Source organism: Aythya fuligula, chromosome 5, assembly GCF_009819795.1.
Source record: "Aythya fuligula isolate bAytFul2 chromosome 5, bAytFul2.pri, whole genome shotgun sequence".
Classification (NCBI taxonomy): Eukaryota; Metazoa; Chordata; class Aves; order Anseriformes; family Anatidae; genus Aythya; species Aythya fuligula.
The window spans coordinates 16,983,506-17,004,407 of NC_045563.1; the positions used below are offsets into that span (position 1 = coordinate 16,983,506).

Sequence of the window (20,902 nt, forward strand, 5' to 3'; positions counted from 1 at the left end):
CCCTCCCTCCCTCCATTGGCCCGCGCCGGCCGCTCGGCGGCTCCCATTGGCGGCGGGCGCCGCCCGTCACGGCGGCGGGGCTGTACTGGCCGGGGCGAGGCCGCGCCCCGCCGCAGGTAGCAGCGGGGCCGGGACGGGGCCGCGCCGCGCGGGCTCCGGGAGCGGCCCCGCAGGAGCCTCCGCGCCCACCCCCCGCGGGCGGCCGCTGCCTCCCCCCCTCAGCCCCCCGCCGCCATTTCCCGTCCCCGCTCCCCTTCGCCGCGCTCCGCCGGGCCGGGGGGCGATGAGGCGCGGCTCGCCGCCGCTGTAGGCGGGCGCTGCCCGGCGGCGGGGCCATGGGCTCGGCGCCTTTGTCTGCCGAGTGAGCCGGCCCCGCTGCCGCGCCCTCCCGGCGACATGGACGTGACCGTGTCCGAGCTCCTGGAGCTCTTCCTGCAGAGCCCGCTGGTCACCTGGGTGAGTCCGGGGGGCAGGCGGCCGCCGGGCGGCTCCCGAGGCACCTGCCTCGGCCGCGGCGCCGCTTTGCCCTCCTTCATCCTTCCCTCCCCGGCAGGTGAAAACCTTCGGCGCCCTGGCGAGCGGCAGCGAGGACAAGCTGGGCATGTACATGGAGCTGGCGGACGGCGTGCTGCTCAACAGGATCATGCTGCAGATGTGAGCGGGGCGCCGGGGGCGGGGGGGGCTGCCTGCCTTTCGGAGGGGAACAAAAAGAAAGGGGCGAAACGCAGCCCTCCGTCCCCACCGGGTTTGCTTTTGCTGCTTCAGCTCCCCCTGGTTTTGCAGGGTTTTAGGCGGCTGCCCGGTGCTGAGCGTGCTCGTGCCCCTCGGGGGAGGCTGTGCTGCAGGGTAAATAAGGAAACGAAAGCGCCTCATCGGGTGAAGCTTTACTGGGGAGGTTGCAGCTGAAACGTGTCTATGTGGTCTTGTGAGATTTGGCATTAAAAACAGGTTGGCAAAGGGAAAACTCCACTTTGGTAGCTGCTGTATCTCTCAGGCAGCGCTGTAGAGATATGTCTCGAGGAAACTTACAAGTAGGTTAAAAGCCCGAACTGAAAATAACTCTTTTCTGTTAACACTGAAGTAAATTGTCGCTAAAGCACCCATTTTTAACCACATCCTTTCCTGCCGCTGCTCTGCTGCGCGCAGATCCTGTCTGTTTCTGTTTCATCTCTGTAATTGCTTCTAAATACTCTGAAATGCATCTGATAAAGAGCTGGCAGGGAAAGGTATTTGACTTGCAGGGGAGGAAGCTTCCAGCTTCACCCAGTTCTGGCACTGCCCTCTTCACAGAATGAAACCGAGTAAGGCTCCCAGTGACTTGTGATGTTAGGCCAACTTCAAGCACGTAAATGAAGAGTGTGTATTAGGTATTAGGGTCTTTAAATGTATTTTTTTTTTTTTTAAGTAACAAAAAAGTATGAGAATCTATGCCCCACCTGCTCAAGTTGGCAAGTTCTGTTATCTTCTGGTACCTGGCTGCTCCAGCTCTAAAGACAATCGAGCTTTCTTCTTGTTTCGTTATTACTAACGGTGGAAATTCTGTACTGGAACTTGGACAGTGAAGCTTTGAAGGTGCAGATTCATGATTCAGAAAAGGACCCAGATCAGTCACCCCACTTGGGGTTGATGCAGTAGTGGTGTAAAATAAAGTGCTAGTTGTAAAAAGAAGATGCAAATTCTAGCATTTCTGAGGAATAATTATGCTTCCAAAAGAGAACTTTCTGCAAATTGGAGCCTTGAGCATGAACTCAAAACGCAGATTTGTACCTTTTCCAAAGTGTGGGAAACAGAACTTTGCACCAAACGCAGTGGTCATATATCAGAGCAAACCAACCAAAACGTCAAGGACCCACAGTGATTGTGAGTCTGCTGCAGATTTAACTAGACTGTCACCGTTCTCTAATGTGTGAAAGAATTAATTATTTCAAAACAAGGAAAATGAACTTAGTCACTCCCAATTTTGGTTACTAAATGGGCAGAAGATTTGTGATATTTAATAACTGTAAGATTCTGAAGCGAGTGATAGATTTGAGAAGTGCTTTATCGGTTGACATATACAATAAACAAACTTAAGTATTCTGTAATTGGCCAGTTGTAATATCTAAGGTGACATAAAGTTGTTCGGGTCTGTGGAGCAACTTAATGGTGCTGTGGGGACAGGGAGTGAGCAATAAAAGCTTCTTGAAATGAGGAATTTAAGTGTATCGACTAACAGTGCAGGGACGCTAGTTGGAGTTTTCTCAGTTATCATGTTGGTGAGAAATGCCCTGGCATGTTTACTTGCCTTAGGGAGTCAGGAAAGTAAGTTTGTTTCTTCCAGAAGATAGATCTCTGCCAGCAGTGCCACAGTGTTCTTGAGGGAAGCACAGGCAGGACTGAGTAGGAAACTGACCCATTATTCACAATTGAAGCTTTTTTTCCCCTTTTTAGGCAGCTTTGGCAGTGTTTCTAATGATGGCGGGGGAGCTTGAAATTAAGACATTTCTACTGAGAGCCTGAAGCTGTTTAACTAAGGAAAGATCCTGGCTGTATTTATGTATTCTGACTGAGCAGGGTGCTGTCTGTGACCTTCATTTGTTCTGACCTAACCTTTAGAACTTGCAATGCAATTACTCCTTACCTGTAGATTGGGAAGGCTTTTCAAGGAGTGTTTCTGCCCTGCAAAGCTTTCAGAATAAAAAAAAATAAATGTGTTTTTAAAATGCTTGCTCACCAGTTTGGCAAGCCTTGGTCCCTGAGGATGACTCTTAGTGCTTGGCTTGAGATTTGATCCTGGTGAAATTGTATTAATGAGGGCCTTTAAGAAATATGATAGAATTTGGTATGCCATGATACCCTTCATTGCCTGAAAGCACGTGTGCCTGCATACATGTGCGTGCATGCAGAGAGTCAAATAGCTGCCCTCATGTTGTGGGTAGCTGTATTTCTTGCCTGTGTGTTGTTTCAGTTTTAGTTATTCAGGTTACTCTGTTTGCCTACTTACTGCAGCACAAATAACACGGGCATATGACCCTACATCTAGACACCGGGTGTGATGCAGTGCTTTGCTGCAGACCAACAGGTTTCTTCTGATGAAGGTTTCAGAAGCCAAATTCTTTTGAATTTCCTTATTAAAACTAAAATGCTTGTTGTCCTCCAGCTAAGCAGAGTTGAAGTTTCATACGTGGCTAGAAAGTCTGGTGGCTCTGTGAAGAAATCCAGATATACCTGTTGAGAATGAGTTCACTCAAAAGCAGGGCTGTTTGAGGTGCAGGGAGGGCTGTACTAGTTCAGTCACTCTCCAGTTCCTGTTGTAATAGGTTGGATTTCTCCCAAGTCTGTCAACTTGGAATGGGTGGAGAAGATCCCAATGCTGTGATGTTGTGGCGTTGATGTTTTTTAGATAGTGGGTTCATATCAGCAAGGCGACCATGTCACTGGGGGGGTGGTAGGTGACGCTTGTCCCTCTTCCTGCCTGTTGGGTCCCTGCTGTGTGGAAGGAGTGAAAGCAGGGCTGTGTCTTCACCCTGTTCTCCTTAGAGATGAAGCAGGCTCTGGCCATGGCCTGGTCAGTAGACAGCCAGCTGCTGGGCTCTGCTGCATGGCTTTTTTAGATGACCCCTAATGGCATGAGACCCTTCTAAAAAGGTAGCTAGAGATTGCCTCGCTTTGAATTATGGTGTTTATACAGGTAAATCCAGTAGGAAGAGGCATGCAGCAGCCTTTGGATTCCCGCTTGTATCTTAAAGACTTAACTTTTTCAAGTCATTTTGCTGTAAATGGGTGGTTTCCTCTTCCTGTGTTCAGTCCACATGTCTACCCCAACGTGTTCGTGCATGGAGGCCGCGTTGACTTTGCACATTTACAGTGGCAGGTTAACGCTCTGTGTGCGGAAATGCTTACGTGAATGTTCATAGCGGATCTGCTGTGTTTCTGGCAGATCTGTGTGTGTCAGGTAAATGAGCTTCTCTGTGGGCAAATTTTAAAGAACTATCTTAGGTAGTTGTGTATCACTTCCTGGTATGAAAGGAGCACGTGGTGACACTGAATAAACTGCCTTCAGCGTTACGGTTGCAGCTGTGGCATAATACCCCTGAGTGTAAGCAAATATTTACCCTGTTTAACTTCTTATTGGAAGCTCTATTTGGGAAATTATGTGAGGGGTTTATATGTGCAGGCACCTCAGCGCTCTAATATTGACTTGTTCTAATCCCTCTGACTGACTGTAGGTTCTGCGTTCCTGTTAAAACGTTCAGGAAGCAGAAGTTTGTGTCAGGAATACATCTGATTAAACCATTTGTATTAAAACCACATAAAAGTTCACAATAATGGATTTCTTGATTTCATTTGCAGCTGCCTCGGTGTGAGGTAGTCACTCTGCCTTCTTTAATTTAGACCTCGTGACAGGAACAGCCAAGGGGCTGGTGCCTGCTTCTTGTGGTTTGCAGCAAGCAGCATGAGGAATGGGCAGCTAAAGATACACATCCGTTCAACTTAAAATCACGTTTGAGCTTTCTTCCATTTCTCAGGCAATTTAGAATCCCCTCCAGCCTTCAGTGTCCTCGTTCCTCCTTGAGTTAGAGGAGGAAAGAGAATTATACGAGAATTGGGCTAATGCAGGCCTGGTGCATTTGGGGTCAGCGAGCTCCCTGCGGAAGGAGGTGCAGGTGCTGGCTGGGGACACAGATGCGGGACACACCTGGCATTCTGATCTGTGCTGACATTTGATGACCCTTCAGCCTTTGAGGGCTTCCCCATTAATTACCTCAATTATTTGTCAGAAACTGCTCAAATAGGACTGTCATTTTGAATGCTAGAAACAAAATACATGTTTTTTTCCCTGATTTGTTGCTTTTAGTTGATTAATTAGTGGCTTAAGGGGGTGAGCATTCAGGCACTGGTGCTGACAGCCCTACATCCTCTGAGCTCACGGTTCAGCTCCCACCTCCCTGCCCTTCCTTTCCTCTTTTTCAGGCTTTTTATAGGGGTGAAGGCATACAGATCAGAGGACTTATTTGAAATGCTTGTGTATACAGTGAGGCCTGAGACCTTCCTTCTGGTGGTTTGGCTTGTTTTTTTTACTTGTTTGGTGAGAGCCGCCCATGGTCACGCCTGTCACACTGCCTCCGTCCTATTTAGTGAAAGTCTTTGATCGTGAGGAGTAGGTGGTTTTTAAAAAAACATCAGGGCTGCAATTTTTATTTTTGCATAAGGGAAAGATGAAACATCAGAACTGGAAAAAAGAAAATCTCATTGAGGTTGGTTTCACTGATTTCCTTCAGATACATTCAGACACTGATTCTTTTGGTTTATCTGGTTACTGCTGCCAAATATCCCTCTTCAGTTTTCAGTGTGACTGCTGGGAAGAGTTTTTGCCAATAAAGCTCATTTATGAAGGAGCGTCACTAACTGAACAAGGCTATAATATGTGCAGTGCGGTACCAGCAGCGCTGTGTATTCAAAGATAGAAATTTATTTAAGCACAGAATTTGCCTCTTGTTGTGTGATTTTAGCCAGGCACTTTTACCCATTTTGGACTTTGTTTCATCTTCCCACCTTCCCCTGCAGGTTGTGCAGTCTGTGGTGTTTTGAGTACGTTGCTGTCTCTGGCTTCTTAGCTCCTCTGTCTCGTGCACTGAAGTCATCTTTGCTTCTCTTGAGGTTGTGGCTGTGGGATGCTTTTGGCACCTCATTCCTTCCTAGGCTTTCTCTCGCCATAAGCAGGACACCTCAGACCTGCTGTGTCAGCGTGTTGCCCCTTCTGATCCAGGGTTTAAAATAATAATTTGAAGAAAAGGATGATTAAGAAGCAGTGGGATGTTGATTGATGAGAAGGAACTGTTGGTTTTCCCTGTGGAGACAATAAGCCATGTGGTGGTTTGAAGTATGCAGTGCTGGCCTTCCATAGCTTGTGCAAAAGGGTCCTTTCTGAAGGCATCTGCAGTATGAATTTAGCTATACAGCATATTCAGCAATCCCAGGAGTCATTTTGACTTCTGTGTCTGTGAGGAGAAGGCGGGATGCCACCCGGGCTGCGCTTGGCTCCAGGTTAAGAGAACTCTGAGGTCAGGGCATTAAAAAAAGCTCTTAGAGCAACTGATTACCTTTAATGAAGATGATAGGATTTGCCTCAGAATTGCTTCTGGGGGCCCTTGCTTGTGTTAGTGAAGGGATGACCAACTTCAGTGCCAAAAGACAAGCAGGTCTTGTGTTGAAAGCAGGATTTTTCTGTCTTAGCTGCTTGTGAAAGCCAAGTCTGTAACTGCTGAAGAAATAGCCTCTCCTTTGCTGTGTCTGGTGGGTGTGTTTTGTGGCTTTTGCCATGTTTTGTGAGTGTTTGGGGAGCGTTGTTTTTAAACAAGCTTTTTCTGGCTCATCTTCCAGTCCTGCTGGTGCACTTTGGGGCTGGAGTTGTGGCTGGGGTGGCCCAGCAGGAGCTGCTGGGTGCACCGTCTGGCTTTGCATGGCATCTGAGGGGCAGGGGAAAGGCAAGGGGGGCTTGGAGGCTGAGGCAGCATTTTAGAAGAAATGAATTTCAGGGCTGGGGAAACTTAGGGGGAAGAGAAAGCAAACCTTAAGTGGTTGAGTCACCGGAACTACTGTACAGAGGGGACTCAGAGTTAACCGCTTAGTACTATCTCCAATATGTGTACGAAGGGTATTGTTGTGAAATTGTAGGATTTTATTGTTTAACAAAGTGCTTTTTAGCAGATAATGTGTGAAAACAGCAGCATTTTCTTTCCCCATTGTTCAGTACGGCAGCTGCTGCCAAATAGTTGAGGCTTTCTCTTCCTGGCTGTAGACCTGGCTCTGCTGTCTGCCTGTGGAACAGGGGAATTTCAGCTTGCCCTTCTCCTTGGCCAGCTTCTCTCTACTGAAAGTTTCTTCCCTTTTAGCTTCCTGGTTTGTTGTCATGACCTTGCCTAGAAAGGCTAAGCTTCCAGCTTCCTTCAGGATCGAATTCTGTCAACATCTGCTCAGAGAGCGCTTGGAGACACCATAATCTCCAAGCCATTTACACGTCCCTTGCTGTGTTGCTGAAGACCAGTATTGCCAAGCAATGTCTGTGTATGGCTTCCACACCTCTATCTGAGCATCAGTGAAATGGAATTGTTCACACTTCTGGTGTGTGAAAACCAGAAACTGTTTGGAAATCCTTAATACAGATTTTACTCTAAAAGCTTGCTAGGCTTGCCTCTGTTCTCTTTTGTCATACTTGGTTACAGTACCAATCAGCACCGCAAATCCTTTCCTGGTGTAAGGGCTGTGGAGAGCCCTGCCAGCTTACATCAGTAAACTGTTTGAACCCTGGTACATCAGCTCTGTCTCTGATTTTATCTGCTGCCAAGACAGTCTTCTTTCTGTCTCTGGAATCTCCCTCTCTATATTTATACATAAAGCACTGCTTTCACTAGAGGAGTGCTTTGGGATGATTGTGCATTTGAAAAGAAATGTAAAAGCTCTCTGACATACTCATGTAAACTTCGAAAGATATTTTTTTAAAATAAATACTGGATCAGTTCCTCTCTTATTTCCTTGTCAGTGCTAGAGTTCAATATTTGGCCCTGGAAGAGCTGTGAATGGCTTAATTAACAGCCAAAGCAGGGCTCTGGGAGGCAGGTGTTTGGATTGCCTAGGAGTTTGCTGATAAGAGCCTTTATTATGGGTAAATGCTTGGCTTTGATCTGTGGTATTGGCAGATAAAGATTTTCAGGTTTTCTTGCCAACGTGTTAGGGTGCGCACAGAGGATCTGACGTACATATATTAATCATTTGCAGCCTTTTGCCTTTTTTAATGTCAGAAGTAAAATTGCCTTGGGTACAATTTTGACTGACTTACACTAAAATCTGACAAAAGCTTTAGATCTTTCCCTTATCTTCACACGACTTTTTTTTCCCTTGTCCTAGAATCATATGCCTTTTTGAGTCAATATTTATTTGAAATATAAAAACTTTGAAGCCTAGAAAAAGAAGACTTGAAGACTAGAATTAGAGCTGTTATTTATGGCACGTGATATATGAGAGAGAATCTAACATGATGATTTGGATGTAGTAAAAGTGCAGTGCTCCTTTTTCCCTCCAGTTCCTTAGTGTGTATAATATATCTGCGTTTTACAGTTTGCAGGGTGATCATTGATCAGGGGTTAACACCCTCCTCTAGTCCTAAAACCCTAAAGCCAAGGTTTAGTTGTCTTCTCTAGGCTTCCCTTTCTTTGGATAAGATAAAACCATTATTAACGAAGACTGTTTCAGTTTAGTGTGCACACACTAAATATGCTCTATGCTTCAAGGAAATGTAGGGAAGGAAGGAAGCTGCCCTGAATTGCTGTGTGGGTTAACTTAAAGTAGGTGGCATGCAGGAAGACTTCCCAGTTACACATAGGTCCAAAGGTAATGAGCTTTCTGTGTCATGAATTAATATATACGTGTCACGCATACTTATGTCAGTTCACTTAATGAACAAGTATTTTAAGGGTCTTCCTAATAGTGCATTAAGGAGATGTTAAGTTTTAGAACCAAGAAAATGAATAATAATTGATTTTATTTTTCTTCTGCTCGTAGAGATCCTCGGCCAACCAACCAACGTGTTAACAAGCATGTGAATAATGACATCTATCTTCGGGTTCAAAACCTGACCATTTTAGTCAGAAACATTAAGACTTACTATCAGGTAAGATTCCTGCTCTTTGCTCCTTGGTCTGTGGTGATTGTTTTATTGTTTCAGTTAATGCAGGAGCTCGTGGCTTGAAAAGAAACTTTTCACGGGAAACAAGAGGAAGTTATGCTAGTGTAAAAGTATTTTCAGCCATGCTTTCCTTATCAAATAACACTGTGCCTACCTTCTGTATCCCCCATGGCTAGAGGCTGTGCTTCTGCCCACACTCTTATCTCTTATTTTTTTCACTTTTTTGTCAAAAGAAGGTGTGCTTGGAGGCTGTGATACCTCTTGGTGATACATGTAGTAGATAGACTCTTGTGAAGGTGGGAGAGCTTTACTGAAATTGGTAGTGCTTTTGGGTATAAAATGTGTATAAAACAAGTAAATTTCTCTTAACAGGGTTGCCACCAAAATTCATTATGTGGGATTATCTTCAATGCTAGATTTATATACAAACACAAATTTATATATTAGGAAAAATTAATTTGATCTTATTTTCAAGACAGACTTCATGCACTGTAATTTGTTTTTGTTTTTTCCTTTTCCTCATCTTTATGTGTTAAGCTAGTTGTAAGTTCTGGCCACCTTCTGCTTGATCAGAATTAAATGCAGTAACAACTGTAAATTCTCACAAATAGTGCACTTCTTAGGCGACCCTTGAACTGACCGTCAGTGTTCCTCTACTGTAACGGTGTTCTCCTAAAGCCAGGGTGGTGACAGCTGAGCAGTTCTGTGGCCTGAGATATGTGTTGGGGTCTGCTGGAAAGCCATAGGAGTGAATTCAGTTGCTCTAAATAGAATTTCAGCATGCACACTGTTGTGTATATTTTGGCTCCTTGCTGAGAGAAGTAACTGTTCTGCTGTTGCCTTTTATACAAGTTTTGCCAAATTTGAATGTTGCATGGTATAAACCAGACGGGGGAAAAAAAAAAAAAAAAAAAAAAAAAACAAGGATTGTTGAAATGCTCCTGTAAATATGTCTCAGTGGACATTTTGCCCTATAATGGGCAAAACTAAACTGAGTGTGCTAATCCTGGACACCTTGCTTTTTCTGTACATACAGAAGAGAGATTGTGTACTCTGTCTTCAAAATACAGAAAAGATGCAATGCTTAACCACAGTAGTGTCTTTTGATGCCACTGTCTTCCAGAGCCCCACCTACTGCTTCCCATGTTATTGCCACTCTGCTTCTGGATTTATTGCAGAAAGCCTAGTGGAGAGAGAGGGACTTGTGAAAAAGTCACGTGGATGACTCTTCATGCAAGTTCTAGCTGTATGAGGAAAACGGAGGGTGTGGCTTAGTTTTGAGCTGTGGGAGGACACTGTATTTCTGAAGACATATAACCTGTGTCTCCGTTGTTGAGAATAGGAGAAGCTGATACAATGTGATGTCATTCCTAAGGCTTGTGACTTCTAATGGGAAATTCCATTTGGTCATAATCAGAAGCTGAAGCTTATTTTTTCAGTTTCTCTGCTACCCACTGAACAGTGTTGGTGTATACAGAGTCTACAGTGAAAAAGGACTAAATGTGGGGACAGTAGACACGACTAAGTTCTCTCCTTCCTTCCCCATCCACTCAAGATTTACATTCTGAGAATCTGGTTCTTCAGGTCTTGAAACTCTAAGGCTTTTTATTCATATGAGTTCTTTGTCTTGATAATCTGACCTCTTTTAATAGTATATGAAGAGAGAACAGATTCAGAAAAAAAAAGAAATGTGGTTCACAATTGTGTGATATGTTCTTTGGTGTCTTGTTGACCTAGCTGTTGGGCTGTGTAATCATAATCCAATAAAGATAGGAACTGCTGAAATAGGTTAAGATGCAGAGTTTTCGATTAAAAACAGTAGTTGAGGCTTTCAGGAGGCAAGGAGTGATATACCTCTTGTAGCCCAGAAATCAAGTACTATCAGTCTTGCTGCCTGAAGACTACGTATACTATATGTGAACAGAGCAGTCATGAGAGCTGATCATTATTTGCATTTGCTCCTGAGAATGTGTGATTACAGCAGAGCTTCAAATAAAACTAGTCTTTCGGTGATGATGACACTGTATAAGAAATTTATTTGTCCTTGTCACTGTCAGATGTTCAGGGTCAATCCAAGATTTCAATGCCAATCTGAGGTTCCCTTTCTTGTGATGCTGTGTGTGGCCTTCAGCTCGCAGTAGTTTGGGAGGAGTTAACACCATCTATACTGTAACTGAGTTCTCTCTGTGATTGATGTAGAGTACATCACCTATGTACTAATGTTAGATATTTAGAGGGCTTCTATTGTTTTAGGATTTGAGATAGTTTTGATTAGTGTTTTTTCAACACGCAGCTAAACTTTTTAATATATATGGCTTGGAATATCTATTGTTGGGCCTTTTCTAAATATTAGAGGTTTTTTTTTAAACGGGTTGAAGTTGTGTGCATTGTTTGCAGTAATATTGATATATTAGACAAGGTTAAAGTGAAAATTCACACGTTGTGAATTTTTGTTGCAGACTAAAGTGGGAGGGAAAAGTTCCTGACAAACAATGGGAACATGAACTTGCTGCTTCCTCAAGGGAAGCGAGCTCTAAAAATACAGTGTTGGCCTTGACACTTTACATTCCCTTTCACTTAACGGACCCGAGTCAAGTTTATGGCTTAGTTACTGAATTTGGTAGGCTGGGTCTCCTAGAATGAGAAAATGTCTCTTCATGCTGTACAGAGGGACACTGGTAGGAACGAAGGAGTATTGGTCTCTGTGTGCTAGGCGGGAACAATCAGAGAGATGGCATTAATTCATGGTACTGGAATCCATGTATCTGAGGAAGGTGACATCAGTGGCTACTAAAATAAATCTGATATTCAGAAGCTAAGTGACACTTCAGATCATAATTGCAATGAAGAAGCGCCTTTCCAGTTCAAATAACCTCTCATTTTTGGAAGCTTGATAGCTGAATTTGTTCATTAATAACTTCTTAGAATTACCTTGTCCGTTTTCACGTACACAAAACCTGATTGTTGATGGCTGTGAAGATAAATGTTAAGACTTTTAAAATGCGGATACAACATTGGTTGCTACAGTTGTATATATATTACATACATATAAGTATATATGCATGTATATACAATATATGTATATATACATATATAAAAATATATATATACACGTGTGTATTTATATATATATATATATATATAAAAATATATATATATTTATAGCCAGGTATGTAAGAATGGTTACTCTTGGTAACAGGCAATAACATCTCTGTATTTCTTGCTGTTTGAGCACTTGCACTTTGCAGGTTTGTTGCTGGTCAGAGAGCCTTCTCTTTGGAAATGAGGCAAATTACTCATTTTGCTGTGGGATTTCTTGAGAGTTCAAAGGAATCTGTCATTAACTGTGTTTAATAACTGCTAAAGCACTGGGCTGCTGGAGAAAGGGCTGGCCATAAAACTTCTGGAGTTGGTGCTGTGCCTTAGCAAAGGGCTGAGCAAGGCAGAATGTGTCTGCTGCTCACAGTATGAGGTTTATGTGTCTCGTCTTGTTCAGACTGAATTGAGGCCCTTTAAGCCAAAATTGAGAACAGTTTTTTGTGGAACAGCACGGTAGAGTGAGAAACAGCCCCTGCCTGAGACTGCATTGAGGATGTTGGTTTAAAGGGTCACCAGAGAGCTGAGTGTACCGGAGAAGGGACACTTGCCCGCTTTTCACTGGGATGGATGTGCATCCTCAAAGGGTGAAGCCTACCCCCATAATACTGCAGCTAACCTGTGTATGTGGAACTGACTGACCCGCTGCCTTGTGCTGGTAACACGATTGGGAACAGCGGTCTCATGCTGACACTGGCATGCCTGGCATGACAGAGGTGAAGTTACCTTGCTATTCCTGAGCGCTCTCTTCACCTTGAAATGTTTCTGTTGTGGGCTTCCCTAAGGAGCCACTGCTCCAATTAAATTGGCTTGAAAACAGTTCAGGTGCAAGTATCACAAAACCTAGCAGTTTGGCCTCACTGAAATAAATGTGCTTGACCCAGGTTCACACTGAGTCGTGTCCTTAATTGCCCCGATACCTTCTGCTGCTTTTCTGGAGGTTGATTAATCCCAGCTGTGGCAACTGACTTCATTGTGGTGTGCAACTGTCGCTGCTTCTGGCAGAGTTCGTTAGCAATGCTTAAAAACAAAATAAACCCACAAACTGCAGCAGCCTGTGCAGGAGTTACTGTTGCTGGTTCTGTCCAGTCCAACAAGGAAAGGAGAAAGCTCGAAAATTGGGAGTGTTGGCCCATCTCTTTGCCATGCTGCAGAGAATGTGTAAAGCCTGTGGATGCTGGTACTCAAACTGTCTGTGTGTGAGGAGCTGTCCTGATCTCCACAGTGCTTGGAGAACATGCTCACACTCAGTTTTGGAAGAGACTTAGGCAGGCTGGGAGGGGAATCGTGAAGTGTCTGTGTTGTGCTTCCTCTACTTGTGTGTCAGTGCTTGGATTCAAGAGTTTGTTTTTTCTAGCAACTAAAAATCACTTTGATACCAGTTTGCTTAAAAAATAAAAGAAAGCTAAATTAACAGGATTGATGTCAGCTAGTTTCTTAGCCTTCAAAAATGCCGGTAATCCCTCTAACTATATGCTGTACTCTCAAGCAAAACTTCCTGCAATTTACATAAAAACTTGAAGCTAGTGGAGAAGAGAGGGGGGAAAAAAGAATGTTACCATCCTTTGGCTCAGCGCATTCATGGGTATGATGACCACAGACGGAGCATGTGGAGAAGAAATGCTACAGTGTGGTCATGGCTGTGTGTGTTGCCTGTAGTTCCTGTAGTTGTGGCCACTGATTGCTTAGCAGATTGATTCATGTTTCTAAATAGGTTGGAAATATATCTTTATTGAAAAATTAAAAAAAAAAAAAGCAAGCCTATTTGTAAGAGTTCTGAACTGAGATATGACTGAGGCCTGTGCCTCGATAAAGGCTTGAGTAAGAAACTCCTATCCCTTAGTATTTTTATTAAAGCGAGAGTATGGGGGAGTACGATGGAGACATTCACTGAAGTTTTAGACTTGCTATCACCTCAAATCCTACCCTCCATGCCTAAACTAACTTATCTGGGCGCAAAGAGAATGGTGAGCAATGATGCCATACTTCCTAAGGCGTGTCTCTCAGGCCGGTGTTCTGCTTTTACTTGTCTGCTCCATATTGCTATAAAACAAGTACAAGCAGCAGGGGTTTTTATCAGGTAAGTAACAATGTGCAGATGAATTAAAAGGAGTTAGCTGCCTGGAAGCTTGGCTGTCGCTGTGGGCTCTTTGGTACTGGGGCTGTAGTAGTGCTGTGACGGTAACCTCCATCGCAGAGGGGCAGTTCTGTCTTCAGGCTGGGTCAAAAGCTGTTCTCCCTGTGGGTCAGCTGAGGTCTCACAATACCAGTAGCTTCCAGATCAATAAACAACTGCTGCTTCTGTAGCTGAAGCACTGAGTCAGGTTGAGAGCTCTTGGTTGGGCTGCAGAGAGGAGTTGAAGCTTTGAGCTCCAGATTTGGGCACAAGTTTTGAACTGGCAACTGTATTGGAGCTATAAATAAAGTCCTGGAAGTGGCAATGTCCTTTTCTGTGAGCTGAAATCTTTCCCTACTAGGCAGGCTAATTCTAGTGGCCTAGGAATCCAGTCTTTAGCAAAGCAAACACGAAAATGCTAGAAATACACATAAATGCCCATTTTCTGAAGTGGAAAAACATCCCTCTCTCTGAGGGGAAGGATTCATGCTCACAGTGGCCTACTGAATTAGATGATAAAACTGAACTTGTATTTTTGCTAATCTTGCCCATTTGCTGTGTTAAATACAACATGCCTGGGTGACTGCTTTTCTTTGATTCCTGTTCCCTAGAAATCTTAATTTAGCAACTTGGCAGTGTGTGTGGGGGGGAGCCTTTCATCATCTCAGGCTTTAAATTCCAAGATTATTAACCCAGAATGTCAAGAGCAAGACATGAAAAGCTTCACCAGATAAGCTCTTTCTAATTCAAATACTTTGCTGATCTCATGCACTCTTAAGTGTACATTCTCTCCCTTTTCTGTCTAGCCGAGTGGGCTGTATGCATACAGCCTCCTGAATCATGTCTGTGTGGGGAGCTGCGTTGGTGCACCTACCACAGGTAGCATACAGGTTTCTGCGGTCTTATGTTGGCAGCTGCACATACAAACAATGATGAGGAGCCACTGAGGTGCTTTTTTTAATATAAGTGTACAGTAAGTAAGTTAGGATAACAAAGAAGTCAGTACTAAGACTCTGTGTTGGAGATGCTCAGTGTTTCACTAAGGCTGAGACTGGGGAGATGCTGCCCCAGTTGCTGACGTGACCTGGAGTGTGATGTTGTCAGCACCACGTTTGTTTCTGCTCCTATTTTTCGTTTAATTTTGCTAGTCAGTTTGAACATGCCACAGGCGCAGACTCTTTGCATGTGTGTTTATGCAGTGCTTAGCTCCAAGAGGCCTTCTTGGTTCTGCAGCAACAAATATTTTTGGCTGGGTTTTCTGTTCTGCAGTAGCATGATCACAAAACGTGAAGGTTGTACACAAGGCTGGCATTGTGAAGTTGGGCAGTTATTGCAGTGGTGGGTGCTGGGCACGTGAATTACTACTAGCCATGGGGTGGGTGTCCTGGGGGATGCCAAACTGGTGATGTGGCCTCTCCGCCTTGTGCCTTTGCCTGGAAGCAGCAGCACTGCTCTTCTGCGAGTGGAACGTAGGACCCATCGCCAAGATTGTAACCTTTTTATGTAGGTCCTGCTATCAAGCATTTCAGAGAGAAAAGAACTGGCAGACAGAACCATTTCTTCCCTGGAGCTGAAATAAATTTCTGCAGAAGTCAGTTTGAAAGGTTCCCAGTGCTGTGAGAGCTACCATCTCAGGTGGTTAGTGGTACGCTGTTGGACGCCTCATTGGGATGACTGGCTGTGATTCTGGGATGCATTTCAGCTGATACATTTAATTGTGTCAGAAAGTTTAATGGAGGACTGAGCTTTAAAAGACACATCTTTCCCCCAGAGGCTCCGTGTGTATTTTAATACCGAATGAAACAGTGACCTCAAACAGATGGAAGAGAATAGGTTGGCGTTTAAACTACTTTATTGCCTGTAATTTCCTGGAGCTACGATATAGGAGAGGACAGAATAGGCTGTTGTTGCTTCCCTTAATAAGCTAGAAGGGTGTGAGCTCCTGGTGCAGACAAATGAAGAAACCTAGTTAAGGAGAGAGGAACAGTGTCCTAAAACAGAAATACGTTTATTTGTGTGGTGGTCAGAACAGTGGGGCAGTGTTCACAGGTAGGGTTCAGAGTGTTGTCAAAGGCTGCTTGTCAAAGATGTGACTTGAAAGCATCATCTGTTAGTGCAGGCTGGCTGGGGAAGGGAAGGTATCAGCTACTGGCACTACCTGCTTCTTGGTCTGGTCCCCAGGTTTTTAATGCATTTTTGCTGGCATAAAAGAACAGAGTGAAGATGACCCTATCATATACAGGACTGACCACTGTAGACGCATAAGTACAGGGGCAGAATCAAATGGAGGCAATCTGTAGAAGTTTCACAGTATGGAATAGCTCCATACAGCAGTATTTACTTTACACCTGCCCAAACTTAAAGCCAATGTCCCATTTTGTGTCAGCTGAAATTTTGCTGATGAGAACTGAGTTTTTTTTTTTTTTTATAGAGGCTGACAATTTCAGGTATGTTGGAAACTGGGCTGCTTGCCCTTTGATAATAGGTTTGAGATTTATTTTTGCTAAAAGATTGTAATGAAAATTAAATAGTGCATTATTGGTTTTGTTTCTGTAGTGGATTCGGTGTCATTTAGACCTTTTAAAAAATATTGAAAGAGACGAGAAGATAAATTCCACAAAAATGTAAGGTATTGCAAAACAAATCCCCGAATTGCATGGCAGTTCCTTAAACAAGGGATTTCTGCTTTTTAAGGGCATGTAGCAAATCAAGGTGATTTATTTTCTTATATTTGCACATTCTGTCTGTAAAGGCATTCTTTAATCCAGGGTGGCTTTCATTGAGATTGTCACATGCCGCGCTGTGGCACACTGGCTTGTGTCCTCAGTCTTGCTCTTACACAGCCCTGTGTCTGGGGTAAGGTTTGGGGTCAAGGCTCGTTCCTGTCAGTTCCAGAGACATCTCTGACCCTGTTGAGCAAAGATGTCATTGCTCTGCATCTCAATCAGCAGGCCTGGGCTTTCTGTTCTAATTGCATGTAAACAGCTTTTGTTAGAAAGGTTTGTAACAAATGCACCTTACCACACACTGCTTTTCTTAATAGTTTTTTTATACTTTAAACAGTACTTTTCTACACTGTCTTGATGTGAGGCGGTTGCTTGTGCTGTGTTTGAAAGCAGCAGGGATCATCATTTTGAAGGAGCAATCATCAGTTTCAGAAATTAATGGGAGATCTCAGAGCATTTTATTCAAGTGCAGAGCTGCATTTCCTTCTGAAAACCAAGTTTGGGTTGCTTGCTAAAGGTCTCCTTGAGCTTTGTGTTGACCCTCGGGACTTCCAGCAAATGTGAGTGCTATAGGGCAGAGAAAACCTGTGGAGGCTGTGGAGTTGGCTGCAGGAATGGCTGCATCTGGCCTGCAGAGCTCCTTCTTGGTTCCGAGGCAGGAGCAGAACTGGCTGCTGGGGGAGGTTTTAGCATGCTTGTCACCATGCTGAAGACAAACCACAGGAAAGGGTGTATTTCTTTCTTTACGCAGGGTGTACGGGCTTTACAGCAGCATAAAATAGGGAAGACATCTGCTTGTGAACACACTGAAATTGCAGTGCTGTCACTTGCTGCTGCATGCATCTTCCACTTGCAAATTATGTTTGTTTTCCTATAAGGAAGGATTTAAAAACAAACAAACAAACATCTCCTCTATAAAGAGTAGATAAAGCAGATTTTTTGGTTGTGCACTAGACTCATTTTCACAGCTATTTAGGTGAGCAATTTGAATATAAGCCACGCGAGAGCTGCTGCCTCTCCTGTTTCACATTATGATTGAGAGAGAGCTGAAGGGGAGTTAAGCTCTTAAATTCTGCTGGGTCCTCATATGGCCACTAAAAATGCCTAAATAAAAACCTGCTCAGCAGACTGAAATGGTCCCTGTGGAGCTGTCACTTGTCTGTTCTCTTTCATAATTAGCATAATTAAAAGTCTCTAGATGCTTATTTAATTTTATTTTTTTTTTAGACTGAGAATGACATTGCTAGAGCCTGTTAGGTGATCAAGATAAGTGACAGGCATCTGCTCCTTTGGGGGTGACAGTGGGGAAGACTTCTAGCCTTTGTACAAAGGAAAATCTGGTATGAATCCCATTTAAGTATCTTGGGGTATTTAGTATTTTAAAAACTTTTTAAACAACAATAGGTAATGGTTTTCCTCTAGAAAAATGTCACTTTTGATCACTGGCATTAAAGAATTAACTTTAAGAAGGTCTAATTAATCTGCTGTGAAGTTTAGAAGCAAAAGAAGAAAAAGAAGTTCTCTGTGGCACCCTAAGTAGTTTTTCTGTTGTTTTTTAATGGTGAATGGATATGTACTATATCCACTGGAAAGGTATCTGTAAGGGTGTCTGACATCAATTTCGTATGCAGAAAGCCCTGTTTGTTTGGTGTGCAGTGTGTTAGAAGAAAAGGGGAGGGTCGTACTGAGGTTAATGCCTGGTTTATTTTGGAGCAGCTGTGTTGCAGTAAAACTAAGTGGCTGGAGTCCCGGGGGAGGCATAAGCATTTACCACTAGAAACTGGAAGGAGGTGAATTTCTCTTTAAATTTTGATATTAAATGAAGAGGTTTTTTTATATTAAATGCAGAATTGAAGGATCACTTCTCAGGATACAGATCACAAAGAAACAGGATCAGTCCTGAGAAGTTATCTTAAAAGTGAAGTACACTTCACTTGTTTTTAATAAGACTTCTAATTTGACTAGTCACCTTGAATCTCTCAATACTGTAGTCACAATTCAAAGCAGAACTGCAGTTTAACTACAAGGAGTTTCCTTTTAATATAATCTGTTTCTTTTTTGCTCCTTGGATTTTGATCCTTCAAAAAGGGGGAAAAACAATCACCCTTTATATTGTTTTTAATACAAAAGAGCTGTGTCAGTATCTTTTTTTGTCTTTGTTTCCAAGATTTGTGGCAAATACTTATCTGAACAGCATGTGTATATGTCTTTATAGTTGTACAAGCAGAAGGTACGATTTGGTAGTGGAGGACTACAAAAGCTGCCATTATTAGAAGCCTTGCTTACACTTCAGTGCTCTGACGCTTAATCTGGCTCCCAGATTCCAGTCATGCAGAAGAAACAAAACCAGAGTGCTCCATTTTAATCTCAAGCTTGGGTGAGCTGCCCTGTGTTTCTTCCAGTATGCATTTCCTTTGTAGCCTGAGCCAAGATCTTGATTTGGAAAGGTGATTTTGATCTCCCCTTTTCACTTAGCCCTTTCTCTTTATAAATTACTGGGTCTGCATACTCAGAATTGAGGGATTCAAATTTCAGATATTTTGTTACTGCTTGAAGTCTCCTCTCAATAAGATTCAAAATCAGTTCGGCCTCTCCTTTTTTAAACCTTCTCAGTTGCAATTGCACTTTCTTTTTATGGCGTAGGACCCGATTATAAGCAGTACTGACTTGATGCAACTAGAGACGCTGAGCACCTTGCAGATCTTTAGGCGGTTTTGCTTTGATGCCCTTGGACGTTGTGAAACCAAAGCCGGCTGCCAGATCGAGGTTTGTTTTGGCTCTTCTCCTTGACAGCGTGCTGCAGCCTCTACCAACGTTAAGGTGCTTATTGCAATTTGCCAGTACTTGGAGACTGCAGTGTTTAGCAACCATCGGACGCCCACAGAAGGTCCCATCCTGACGTCTTCTCCCAGCCTTGAACTGCTCAGAGAGCTGCGTCCAGCTCAGGGCTGGGCTGGGCTGCCTCAGTGAAAGGCAGCAGGTTTTCTTGCTGAACCACTCTTTGCTTCCAGCACGCAGGCTTTGCAGTCAGAAGCATACTCTGCTGCCCATTTATAAAGGACAAATCGCTTGAAGTTGGTTTGATTTGTTTTTATAAACAAGTAGAAATGCGTTTGTAACCAATGGCTTCATCCCTTTTGATGCTCAAATTTATAACCCTTAGCATCCAATTCATTAAGATAAAACCAACTTGATCTTATTGATACAGAAGTCTCTGCAATCAGGCTGCTTTAATCTTAATTCCTCAAAGGCCTCTGTAATCCAAGAAAGTTAATAGGGAAGAATAATTTAGTTGACTACATGCTATGGAACAATGCTTAAAATACAAACGGGTTCCTGATTCCCTCTGCTTTTTGTAACAGATTATGATACAAGGCCCAGTTTACAATTTGAGTATAAGCTGGGATTTTGGCTGCTCCACCAACTGTATTTAATACACAGAGCTCTGAAGGAGGAGAGAAGCAGCTATATTAAATGCAGCACAGTTGTTTAAATGAGCTTTTTATAAAGTAGTTTTTTTAACATACTGCTGCAGTACCATGAAAACATAGGCTATAGCTTGCCAGTTGGGTACATTGTACTTTCACGTGGGTGAATGTGCTGTTCTAGAGCAGTTTGCTGACCGGTGTGCCGATGGACGTCATCAGGTTAGCCCTAAATTTAAGCCACTACAGCCACTTTTTGGAGTCACGCTTTGGGCAGTTTGTGGTTTTGTGTGGTGTAGCTGCTGGAGAGGTGCAACTAAAATGTGTGTGTAAGCCAAGAAAAGGCGGGGAAACACTCAATCCTTGTCATTTTAGCCCAATGTTAAGCCATATTTAAAAACAAGAACAAAAGGAAAAACAAACTTTTATTGAAGATTTACACTGAAGTCTGCTTTTTTTGAGCGGTCTCCTTTTACTTTTTTCTCTTAAGTGAGAGTAACCGCACCGTGTGGCTATATGTTCTGGCCTCACAGTTGCTTTCTTGCCATTCTCTGTCTGCTGCTGCCAGTGATAGGGAGTGGTTGACAGCCTCAATATTATTTCTCTGGGCTGTGCACAACTATTGTTTTTCTTCACTGGGATGTTAAGGAACAGTTCCTGGCCTATACAGTACCAACGCATTGTGTACAACCAAGTGTACAAGTGTGGACATGACTTTCTCACCAGGGATGACTGTTTTACTGTCCAGTTGTCCTGAGAGCTATTGGGAAGTGCACCTGGGTCTAAAGGAAAGTGCTGAAACTGCAGAATATTTCATACCTATCAGCGCAGTTGTGAGATGTTTGAGGTGTCCAGTGCAACAGTTGTCTAATGT

The 20,902-nt window shown here is 43.5% G+C and overlaps 1 protein-coding gene across 3 annotated transcripts in view; it reads left to right on the forward strand.

Annotated features, from left to right (window-relative positions):
• The first annotated feature begins 349 nt into the window (after positions 1 to 349).
• The window catches only part of CCDC88C (coiled-coil domain containing 88C), a 91,330-nt gene continuing 70,777 nt past the window's right edge, over positions 350 to 20,902 (forward strand). For 2 of the 3 annotated variants that reach the window (XM_032188118.1, XM_032188119.1), the window contains exons 1-3: positions 372 to 456; positions 554 to 654; positions 8,542 to 8,650. In XM_032188118.1, the coding sequence (XP_032044009.1) occupies positions 397 to 456; positions 554 to 654; positions 8,542 to 8,650 (270 nt within the window). In that variant the 5' untranslated portion in view covers positions 372 to 396. Of the gene's footprint in view, positions 457 to 553; positions 655 to 8,541; positions 8,651 to 20,902 lie in introns of all 3 variants that reach the window. The other variant, XM_032188120.1, reaches the window with a different exon arrangement.